At 40.5% G+C, this 12,849-nt stretch overlaps 1 protein-coding gene across 1 annotated transcript; it reads left to right on the top strand.

The window, feature by feature from the left end:
• Positions 1–68: 68 nt before the first annotated feature.
• On the top strand, positions 69–11,533 carry kcnj13 (potassium inwardly rectifying channel subfamily J member 13). The gene is made up of 3 exons (XM_053873241.1): positions 69–211; positions 8,165–8,726; positions 9,846–11,533. The coding sequence occupies exons 2-3, from the start codon at positions 8,192–8,194 to the stop codon at positions 10,418–10,420; spliced, it is 1,110 nt and encodes a 369-aa protein (XP_053729216.1). The 5' UTR covers positions 69–211; positions 8,165–8,191; the 3' UTR covers positions 10,421–11,533.
• Positions 11,534–12,849: the final 1,316 nt, after the last annotated feature.

Raw genomic sequence — 12,849 nt, 5'->3', positions numbered from 1 at the left:
ACCAACTGAAAAATACTCCAGCCCAAAGCTGGACACCCAGAGAAGTTCAGAGAGGTTCATACAGTCAGCGTCACTACATACAACTCATTTTGGACTAATGACCCTGTCCTGCTTAAAGGAGTCGTATTTTTCTGTGTGTCTAGTGCGCTTTAGTAGGTTGTAGGTCAACTGGTGTTCTGAGGTCAGGGTGCCATACTCACTGCAAATCTAGGTAAGTAACACGCAACGTCTGTCTGGTGACATCTGTCAAAGTTTCATTTTTGTTTTGTTGTTGTGTTTAAATTTGAATTCAACATGCTCCTACACCAGCTCTGACTTTATTTAATCAGTCAACAATTCATATTCTTAATTAATCTGGGGTATTGCTGTCAACCTCTCTATAAACGGAGAATATTGATTCTGAATAGTAATAAATAAATGAAACATTTTATTTGTATGTTTTACAAAACACAATACCTGTAGATTTCAAAGGTCCTGTTTTTGTCCACGTTCAATTCTCAGCATTATTCAGGTTCATTCACCAGGTCCAGCCGTGTAGTTCTGGGCTCATCGATCACCTTCCTCATAATCATCGATGCCCCACAAGGAGAGGGGGATTGACCATTAAGGATCAAATATATTGATAAAAATTACAGGCCTGCGTATGTGTTGTAAGTAGGCAAACCCCCCAAAATCAGCAGTGAATCAAACAATTGTTCTCCGAACTATATATTCTCTTTGTTTATACCAGTATATACTCTGTTTGCAATATAGAATGTGCCTTTGTCACCATGACTGACAGACGTTTCAGAGGCTTTAAATTCACATTCAATACTACTGACTACTGTGTGATTAGCAGGACGGCGAGCTCTGCGGGCACGAATGAGATTTGTTGTGTTCAAAGATCGGACTGTGGTCTGTCCATTACTCATTTCAGTTTTCCATGACTTACATTTTGCAATACAAACTCCACACTGACAACGCTGCAATGCACTAACACTTATGTTTCCTTTGTGGTGTACGATACCAGCGTGGAGTGTCATGACAGGTGTCTTTGTGTGAAATGAGATGCTTGTGTGTTTTAGTTATGTCGGCCTGTTTGATGGTAAAGTACTAGTTTCAACACCAAATCCTGCTTCCTGCACTCCCCATTTCTGGAGAGTGCAGTGGGTAAGAGACAGCTGAGCACACTTGTCAGTCAGTCTTCATTTACAGCTGAACAAAAAACCGTGGCTTGGCTTTCTCTCATTTGCAGTAGATAAGGTTGGTAGATAAGATCGGTTTCCAAAAATTGAATCAGCCCATCGCCAATCCTGCAAAATTATGGATATCAGCGGTGAGCAATCCATTCACCTTTATTATAAATGTCTCTATGTGATCTTGAGTGTCACGAATGATATGGAGTATCGAGCTTCTCTGACTCAGATTGTGAAAAGGTATATTTACCCTGGGATGGAAATAAAGTCATCTGGTGAGGCAGAAAGGCAGCTTCGTGCAGCATACTTGAGATGACGGTTTTCTTTACCATGCCTGGGATGGGAACAGAGGAGGCGGTGGCCATATGTAAAACACTGCTAATTCTGACACGAGTAGTAATGTGGCAAAATGTGGAAACAATGTCAGACGTGGCAGAACAAAATACACTGCAAATAGTGGTGGAGGCAACAGTGGAGTTCACAGTCCAGCAGGTAAATAATGATGATGCCCAGCAATCAGTGTTGTGGCTTGAGGAATGAAGATGAGGCAGACTATCACAACTGGATCAGATGAACATCTGAAAAGTCATGTAATTCACCACGGTTAGCTATATCATAATAAGCTAGTTAGATGAGTGACTTAATTCACAACCCAAATTTTGGGTCACACTGGAGATTGTTCTCATTAGCAGTACATCATTTTCAAGCAACAACCTTTTGAAATGGATGTCACAATTGAATATTTCATGGAAGAAACTCACTTAAAGTGTAAAGACATGAGAAGGGTAGAAACAATGAGAGCTTGTGATTCTCACCCAAGCGCATCCTAACATCAACCACCGTTTGAACTTTATGCAAATTAGATAAGCCTTAATGCTCTTAAAAAAAATTAAAAATGACAACCTACTTCATGTTTGACAGGTCCGGCATGATCAGAATATATAGTATTTCAGATATCAAATGCGCAAAATTGGCTTATCTGTCTGTAAATTGATATAGATACACTAATAGCATGTGGAGACTGCAGACCTCTGCCAGGCGGAAGGTGACCAATCCTTTAAAAAACAATGGCTGGATCCATTTGGTCATCTGAACTCTCAATTTTCATAAAATCTGTCCATAGTTACAAATGAAAAAACAAGCAACACTGTGGAAAACCAGCTCTGCCTTGGTGGAGACATAACACACTGCACTCATGGAGACAGAATCCTTTGGCTCCATTGCACTGGACTGTCCATACTGGTGGTGCAACGTGATTTCCCCTTTGAGGTATCTGTTGGCGAATCTGTACTGCATAGTAAAGTACCAAAGGAGCATGCCTTCCCTTCTCAAAAATGTTTGAAGGCAGTGCTCTGTAGCCACTTGTCAAATATGGCAGATATAACATAAAAGTTGCAGCATTGGCAATAACCTTTCTGTTGTCCGTGTTCTAAAATATCACACTTCATACTTGTGCCTGTGTTGCAAATTACAAAGGACTGGGGGATACTGACAGAATGATGAGCTAAAATTAATAAAGGAGACAGTGCATCCAAACTCATGCACAATGTCAGTCAGTGTTTTGTCGGCTGTTGCAGGAGAAGAAAACATGCATGGAGAGCAGTGTGGTAAGTTATAAGCGTCATGCAGATGAAAGACACATTCCTACTCTGCGTGTCGCTCACCTCCTCAGACAGATTCCCAGCTGGAACCTGCTGCAGTCGCCTGGCAACAATATTGACACAGAAATAAAAAATCTTCGGCCAGCACAAGTCTAACTGTTGGCTTGTCAGGACTCACTTGACGTACATTTGTGGATGACGGTGTCCATGTAAGACCACACAAAACAGGACCTGCATGTGCAGTACAGGCATCCACATGTGGACTTGTGTGACAGTGCAAATACTTCATCTACCAATAGCATTGACTTAAAGAGCTAAATAACAATAATTTGGGGGTCAAATATTGTGCAGGTGAATGTGTCTGCCTGCTAATGGCTCGCTAATGGGTAATTTGTCCATGGTTTTTGAAGACAATTTGTTTTTCGTACATTACACAGATGCACTAGGGACAATACAGTTTCTGTAGGTAGTTATGTTTTCACCAAACAGTTGTCTCAGGAGTGTAACCAGCTGATTCAGTCTGGTGCTGCTTGGGTCACCTGAAACCTCATTGGTTAAACAGTGTGTACTTGCTCAGTTGGAACAAAAGCCTGCATCACCCTGGTCCTTTGAAGACCGGAATGGCCACTGATGATCTTGTATCGTGTGAAATAGTACACTGACAGAAGTTCTGGCACTGACCCTTCACCAACTACTAACAATATGACAATTTGGCAACGATGGTGCCTATGCCTGCACCATTCCAACCCTTTCACAACATGGAAGGAGATTTTGCAGAGCTATCTGGTCGCTATACATGCTACATGCTGGAAGCCCATTGGCCCGGGGCAAAGAGCACCCACTGGTCTTTCATGCTCTTGGAAAACACCTCTTAGTGAACACCTCTATTGCTTTCTATCAATCCAGACAAGGAGTCCAGCATGCTGATGACAACGTGCCTGAATATCTTGCAGTGCGCTGGCGGCTGTGCTTAACTAAGGCGCACTGGAAAATCAGATGCTTCGGGACAAACTTATCGGAAAGCATATATACTGACGGTGTGATTTTTTCGATGAAGGTCTTGGTAACCTGAGCACAGTCTGGCACTACGCATTGATTTTAATCACACCTTATACTATGTCTGTGTCACTATGAAGACAGAGCCACCGCCACACAGACAAAAGATGGTCTCACTTGAAACTTCACACCACAGACTGCTCGGAAAGCGATCATATACTGTAAGGAGCTAACGTGAGAAATGGGCCGATTTGAACTTTTGCCAAACTTACTACTGAGAGAGACACAGGAAGACGGTGAGTCAGCGCACTGCTGTCTTGACACACATGCACAAACACACATGTGGAAGATGCTTTATAATAAGCAAGCTGTACCCATAAAGTAGGCAGTCGATGACTTTAAAAATCCCAGCAGCTGTAGCGCCTCGAAGTGCTGTCCTGCACAGCCATTCTGGCGTCTGGTGGAACTTGTTGCCATGCCACCTCGCAGAAATCTAAGCAATATCGAATACAGAACAGGCTCCCAGAATCCTGCTACCTGTCAAGTAGCGGCTGACGGCATTCCAGCTGGCCAACTAGTGGTTATTATTTTTATTATTATTATGGTATTATTATTGTTACTTTGGCTACAATTAACAGGTTTTGCAGTGCACAGCTTTTCGAAGTGGGGTTTGAAGCATGATAGTGCAACTCTCAGCACCTGCTCAATGTTAGCTAGGACCTGTACTTGGTCTTTAGTGCGGCAACAGCAGAGAAGCCTCACAAAGTTAAGATGTTGAAAAAGGAAGAATGCCCATAGCCTTCTGTCCTGAGCGTGGATACTGCCTCTGCTTGTCAATAAACAGGTCCTTTTCTCTAGGTGGAGCGGTACATTGAAATACTGAAAGAATCCCATCAATGATCAATTATGCTGCTTAAAACATGGAATCACTGAGGTGGCATCATGGTCTGTAGCATTCATAAATTCATGCAGGTTCATGAATGTGTTAGTATTTCCTTAATCAAGCTTGTATCAAAACCTTGCGATAATACTTTTCCATGTGACAGCCACCTTGCTTCGCTGTTAGACAGCACAGCTTGATATTCAGCTCCCATCTCTTCAAAGACAGCAGAGAAGACTCTTGTTTTTAGTGATCTTCATAAAACTGATTATACTTATGTCAGTCGTAGTAACCTCACTTAATTCACAGGAGAGGAGCTTTGACACCAGTGCTTCTCTGTGTATAACAGTGTGTCCCACTAAACTTTAGGAGTAGCCTCTTTGATGAGTGCCCGATGTCCTATCTCATCCCTGCAATGGTCCATGTGGTCCAACTGCAAACACCCACTTAATTCCATTCTCGGTCAATATTTTGAATCCCTTCCCAGCGGTGGCTCTGTCCCTGGCATATTCTCAGGAATGTAAATCATTACTCAGGGAGATTGTCATGTCAAACTGAACATAAACTGAACATAAACAACCAGTCTTTGTTGATGTCAGTTGCTTCATCGATTTGTAAGGCAAGACATTTGTCTTTGAGTTTATCTACCAGAACCTGTCATTGGACAGAAGGATAGCAGACAAATCCTCATCCCAGTCCAATGAACTGAGCTGGGATTCCACAAAGACAAGGAAGTAGGTATTCTTGATCTCCTGCCTTGCAGTTACCCAGGTCTCCTACTTGCTAAGCTTGTTTCAAATTGACTGGGCTGTCCCAATTGAGGGAATGCCCACTGGAGGGCAGAGTTTCTCCTGCCGAATCAAGTGTTTAAGTCTCTAGTGTATTCCAGCTCTTCTTTCGCTTCGGTGTAGTCACAATACAGGAGAGCTCCAGGGGGATGTTGGGCAGTAGCCCCGTACTATTCCCAGATGCCCCAAGTTCCAAGAGTGCCTCCTGGGTAAAAGTAATCCTCGGGAGGGCACCTTCTCCAATGGGCACCCGCTTCATTCCCGGACTCGTGGCAGGCACAGGATATGAAGGGCAAGCTACAAGGGCAGCATTACAGAATACAGTTTAAGCATGTCTTTAACTGTGATGACACAGCAGTCACACACTGAACAATCACAAAAACAAGTTGCATGCAGAGGAGTGTCCCCAGAAAAGTACAAAATATGTACACAATGCTGGCTAAAAAGGTAAAGATTCACTCAGCTTGATATGTCACAAGCTTTTCCACAAGTAGAGTTGTATGAAGATTCAAAACAGTACCTGAAAATCAAAAAGAGGTTATACCACATTAACAGACTACTGTGTAGCAAGTGCTCTTGCCATATTTCATACATTAATGTATCAAGTTCTTCAGGGCATTGGAGGCATGATTTGCTGTTTGGATGACATATTGATTACTGGGCTGAACAGCACATGAAAAATGTGAAAGAGTTTCTAAAAAAAAACAAGCTACAAATTCATAACTTAAGAGTAAACAAAAACAAATGTTTCAAAAACAAGCGTTTCAGGTATTTAGGACATGTGATTGATGCAGAGGATTTTCATGACATGCAAGAAAAATATGATACAATTGCAAAAGCAACAGTGCCGATGAATGCAACTGAGTTGAAGTCATTTCTTCCACTACTGAGTTACTACAAAAGAGTCAATTCCAAATCTTTCAACACATGGTTGTTGCAAAAAGATGCAAAATCGGAGTGGACTGAGCATTGTCAAAAAGTGCTTGATGAAAAAGGCAGCTAATTTCAACTCCAGGTATATGCAGTATTAAGCCTGGTCAACCTGATACTTGTGTGTGATGCATCACCAGTAGGTATAGTGGCCAAATGGGACTGAAAAGCCTGTAGATTTCTCACCATGGATGCTCACCAAGGCTGAGAAAAACTACTTTCAGAGAAAGAGACTCTAGCACTGCTTTCACTGAGGTGAGTGTGACATCTGTAGACAGCAGAGAAGTTTGCCTGCTACAGCACCAGTTCATACTTGGAAATGGGCTTCAAAACCATGGGAGAGGATTCACCTAGATTGCAAAGTCAAATGTTTCTGGTAGTTATGGGTGCTATGCCTGGTTGCCGGACATAGTTCGCATGCCCACGACTACCACCAGTAAAATGTTTGAAGTACTGCAAAAGTTTCTGCCTCTTTTGGTTTACCAAATGAGGTGGTGACAGATGGTCCTCAATTCATTCCCAAGTGAATTTTACTTTTGAATGTGTCTGCAACAAAATGCTGCGAACCATATGAAGACTCCAGCTTATCACCTCACAACAAACTAATGTCTTGAGCAAAGAACAGAGTCAAAGGAGGTGTCCCTTCAATAGTGCAACACATTTCTTTTTGTTCAGCTACAGGAACATGCCACACACCACTAATGAGACAGGTCCGCACCACACTGACCAAAGCATTATTGATTCTGGGTGTGCTGAATATTGCTCTTACTTCAATGTTAGTGTTTAACACTATTTAGCCACGCTGTGTCCTCTGTGTATTTTGGTTTGCACACTGGAAAAGTGGGTCCACTTCTGTTGGTGACAGAAGAGTGCAATTGAAAAATAAAGTCCGATAACCATTGGAAGCTCTGGAGTCTCACAGTCCCAATTTTCTGTTGAGCATAACATACACAAGTGCGAGATGAATCATTCCAGTCAGTTCAGTTCAGTCATGACTCCACACGTTGCTCGCAGCGGAGACCAGGAGGTGATATGGTTAAGGACTGACCCATTCATTGTCACTGTTGAATGTGTACTATGAGGAAAGACAAGTGAAAAGTTACAACAAATAGCCATGCGATAATTCATTTCATTTTGGTCAATGTAGGTCATGTACCTCTGTCAGTAATGACCTTGTTCATAATTGTTCAAATTTTTTTCTAATTGTTTCAAGAGTTACAATTACTGGTTTGCATATTGCACATTATTTTCTTTTTAAAAATGAGGTATACTCTTGCACAAAAGCTTTGTCTAACATTAAGGGGCAGTGCAGTCTGTGAGGGTAGCCACAAGACCTACCTAAGAGGATGAAGAAGAGAGTGTATAACAGATTAGTGCTGCATGCGATGTGAATAGTGAAGTCAACTGAGAGACGTTCTAGCTTGCTGATCCTTCCCCTGCTACTAATGATATAACAACAATGCTTTCAAAGTTGACTGGTATCCAATCACAGGTGACTTGGGCAACATTTATTTTGGGACTTCTATCTTAGATATTCAGAGCCAAGTCAGAGGTCTCTGCATATGTCACAGTGATAGCGTGCTCATTGACCATCAGGGTCAATGACCACGTGTCATGTGATCTGTCTATTTGACCCATGTACCGACTGTTACTCCTTCTCATCAGTCCTCGAACAACCACACCCGTGGCGGTGTTGCCGTGTCTCCAAAAAATCCTTCAGTTGTGATGTGATCTAGGGTTTGTGGTTTGTGTTTTACTGAGTAAACTTAGAAGTCTTGTGATATGTTCTTGCAGGTGTGTCCTCATTTGGCTTGGCCGTGCATGAGAGAACCTAAAATCATGACGACCAAATCCAAGACCAGTGTAACATGTGGCAAGAATTCCTCCTCTCCACTCCTTTCCTCACTATCCCGGAAGCGACTGGTCACTAAAGATGGGCACTGCTCCCTCGAGCCTGCTATTTTTCCTTCAGGCCCTTTGCGCAGATCATCAATTCAAGCCTGGTTACTAGCTCTGCAGGACCTGTGGGGGCTATTGGTGGGTCTGCGATGGAGATGGGTCCTGCTTGCCTTTTGCACATCCTTTCTGGCGCATTGGCTACTTTTTGCTGCCCTATGGTATCTACTAGCCCATCTGAATGGTGACCTTGCTGTACAAGACCATGATGCCCCCCCACAAGGGCATATTGTCTGTGTAAAGCATATCAACAGTTTTACTGCTGCTTTTTCATTTTCCCTGGAGACTCAGCTTACCATTGGCTATGGTACCATGTTTCCCAGTGGTGACTGTCCAAGTGCCATCGCTTTACTGGCTGTGCAGATGTTACTCGGACTCATGTTGGAGGCATTCATTACAGGTACACACACACACACACACACACACACACACAGACACTATCCCTGTGGGGACATTGTGAGGTTTCTCATTTACATAATGCTTTTCTTCAGCCTCTCACCATTAACTTAACCCTCCACAAGGTCCCTACGAAGACATAAGGTCGCCATGAAGCAGTATAAACAAGCACACACACACAAATACACACCCCTTTGTAGTTCTACATTTGTAATGACATTCAATGACATAATGCTTACTGTCATCATTGTCATCCTAAATGTAACCATCCAAAGTTAACCATTACTCTTAACCAACATGTCTTCCCAAAAATGTCTCCCTCTTTTGGTTGAATGGGTTCTCAGAAAGATAGGTGTACAAGATAGGCGACACATGCACATGCACACCTTCACATTCAGGTGCGGTTAGGTCCGAATGAGACATATACAAGTTCTCAGGTAAAAGAAATCAATTTTGCAATTGTACACTTGTACATACTACTGTTTTGTTTTTTTGTTTGTTTCTGAATTCAGAATTGGGAGTAAAAACTCTTAACTGAAGAAATTTGTCTTTGGCTGTATGGTGCCTTTTTCCTGACACTCGCATGCTCACACACTATTTAATTCTGCCATTATCTTAGAAGCATAAGTGATGACGGGAACAACAGAGAAAAGCTGTGGGTATTTTTCTAAATCTGATCATCTCAGTAAGCAGCCCCATTCAAAACCTATTTCTCAATGACATAGGAAAAATGCCAAAGAAAATCTGAGTTAATTAAATTCCATAATAAAAAAAAAGAAAAGAGCAGGACGTAAAAAAATAAAATAAAAATGAGGGAAGCATGTATTACCTTCCACTCTGATGCATAACCCTGAATATTTTCTGGTTTTATTTATATAATGGCTTTGCTGTTGGGCATGGTAAAATTAGTAGTAGGACAATTGTTTTCAAAACTTAAATTACCAGTACTGCCACGACAAAGTTCCTGAATATTTTCAGAGTAGCATTGGATAGATGCATTTAAATGTGTTGTCTATATAACTGTGTATTCTTTTAAGACGTACGTATATGAGTAAGGCCTGTGTGTTTTTAACTCGAGTACGAGTTTGAAAGTAAAGCTTTTGATCTGCTCCATGATCTGCAGGTGCATTTGTAGCCAAGATTGCACGTCCCCAGAAGAGAGCTGGAGTCATTCACTTCAGTCCCCAAGCATTGGTTGGTATACATCAGGGTCAGATGTGTCTAACAGTAAGAGTGGCAAACCTGGTAAAGCGCCCTCTTGTGAATGTGAAGGTGAGTGCCCTGCTATACGAGGAGCATGATGATCAACTTCTGCATCAGACCTCTCTGGACTTCTACCTTGACGATGTAGGACAACATCCGTATCCGTTTTTCATTTTTCCACTTACTCTGTATCATCGCCTCGAGCGCCAAAGCCCACTTTTTCCAGCCCTCTGTGATGGTGCATCCAACCACTTTGAATTGGTGGTGTTCCTGTCAGCCTTGCAAGAGGGAACTGGAGACACTTGTCAGAAGAGGACCTCTTATGTACGACAGGAAATCCAGTTTGACAGGTGCTTTGTGCCCGCCTTGGAGTTGGATGATTGTGGACGGTACATTGTGAACAGCAATCACTTTGGAACGATCCACTGTAAAGAAACGTCAGATAAAGAAAGTGTTGTGCAGATCAATGGGGATGGCAGTGAACGATTAGAGTAGGATTTCTGTAGTAGAGCCAATATTCGAGTGATCAGGATGCAGGACCTTTTTTTGAGGGCTGTTACTAGATTAAGATTTTAATCTCAATTAATCCCACAAGAGTTAACTTGTGATTCATGGCAAATTCACATCACACATCACACAATCACACAATCAACACAAGAAGGAGCATTAACAATTGTGATATGCTTCTAGCATGTTGTACCTATTCAGTGCTTCTGAGGTTATTCTAATTCTTTAGTGTCTGTTATTACAAATGTTCAATAACACCATAATTTAATAATTTAAGTTACATTTTGAGCAGATGCAATTGTGTGATTAATTTGCCATTAATCGTGAGTTATCTCAGCTTTAGTGCAATTGAGATTAACATTTGAATCAAATGACAGCCCCACTTTTTAAAATGTAGTTCATGTGCATTAAAACCTTCATGTAATCTTGTAACCATTCCATGACTATTACCAGAATCACTGATTCATTTGACAAGGTTTTTTTCTGCATTATTATTGCATTTTTTAGCATTTAAAGTTTCTAGTTTTAAAATGTTTTTGTGCTGAGGTGGTTCTTTAAAGCTTTTCAACTAAATAATCAATTTCAGTTACATTTTCAGCAGCATTAGTTCAAGCATCCAGTTCAAGATAAAATGTTAAAGAGAATTCGAGCAGACAGTCACAGTCACTACCAATGTTGAGCGTTTCAACATAAAATTGCTTAGATAAAAGAAGACATTCAAGATCAACATCATCAAAAGTGGATTGAACTTTTTAGATTTTTGTTTCTATGTGGTGCAAATGATGCCTGCATAAAACATTGTCAACAAAGTGTTACAATATGGTCAAAAGGATTAATGATTCCTTCATTCAAGTGATCAGCATTTATGATACGACCATATCTAACAGTCTAGACTTAAAAGTTTACGTAGCGGACTCTGAAAATCAAAACAATGGACTGCTAAACCTGTGTGGATAAAGAAAATACAAAAATGGGGCAGAAATTCCAAAAACTGTCTTTCACTCTGCCCCTTTTTGATTTCTCATGCTAAGTTGATGATGAAAGAGTTGTTGTATATTTGATGTGGGATTGAAATAAATATGCATTCATCATGTAAATGTAGTATTGATTAAAATAGTTGGATTGATAATTCTGTGTGTGTGTTTTGTTTTTATTATGTAGACATGAGGAGATAATAATGAAATTTTCGACAACTGTGTTATGGTCAATGTTCCTGTTGATCTTCGCTCGTGAGTTCCAGTGTTGGACAGTAAAACACTCGGACCACTTCTCAGTAAGGATGTCAATAAGAGTTGTTATGCCACAGCATTATATGAATTGAATGCAAATTATGCCATTTCACACGCATCTTCTTACTAACTGCACCAAAAGACCACTTTTGAAAATAAAATAAGATCTTCAAATCTAAACATCAATGAATTAATCATAATCATTGTGAGCAAATGTGATAGAAATACAAAATAATGCAATAAATATAATAAATAAAACAACAAAGAAATGAAATGAGTTACATGTGAAATAGCAAAACACAAATAAAACAGCCCTAGATAGTAAAACTATACACAAAACAAACAAAAACCTATATTTGAAATGATTTACAGCAAGGCTGTTGGAACATCTGCAGTCTTTGGTCTTGCCCTGTTCTGCAGCAACTCTGATCAATTCAAATTAAATGTCAGATGTAGAGGGTGAAAGTCTGGACACATAGGTAACAATAACTAAAAAACTTCTTCTATATGAATACAATGTTTCATTCAAAGCACATAATCAATATGATTTCCATCATTCGCAATGCAAATGTGAATGTGTTTCACCCTGAAGATGTCCATAAACTTTGGACACATAGGATACTTGGAAATTTTCATAGTTGCATTTTTACCTGTGTGTCCAGAATTAACGGACATCCTGCAGATAGATGCTGACCATATTAAATCAATAAATTGCCTTTATCTCATGCCAACTAAAAGATACCACAAGCGCTGCACCAATGAATCAATAAAAATTGATTATTAAAAGTGTTGGCAACATGTTTTGTCATCAAGTCATTGTGTTGTGGGATTGTTATGCACAGAGTCGTAGTCTAAAAGTGGCAGCTTAGCAACCAATAAAGAAAACAACAACAAAATCATCTCTCTCCTGTGCTCTGATCATTTTGATCTTGTTTTGAAAGTCAGTGAGAGAGGAGATGATCCTGACAGAAGAACAAGTGCAGTCATGGTCCAGTCATGCATGTTTGCTATATAACACTATATAATAAAAGAAGATGACATATTCTGATTTCTATATCTATTTCTATTTCGTTCTAAAATAATGTATTTTTTGGAGAAAGCTCACATCCCCTCAAACAAAATCACACATTTCTTTACATGACATTGAGAAAAAAAGTCTGCGCATTTGTAAAATGTGAATTATACATT

The sequence above is a fragment of the Synchiropus splendidus genome, chromosome 8 (assembly GCF_027744825.2).
Source record: "Synchiropus splendidus isolate RoL2022-P1 chromosome 8, RoL_Sspl_1.0, whole genome shotgun sequence".
NCBI lineage: Eukaryota > Metazoa > Chordata > Actinopteri > Syngnathiformes > Callionymidae > Synchiropus > Synchiropus splendidus.
The sequence above is the reverse complement of the archived record's forward strand: the minus strand, read 5'-3'. Positions and strand labels throughout refer to the sequence as shown.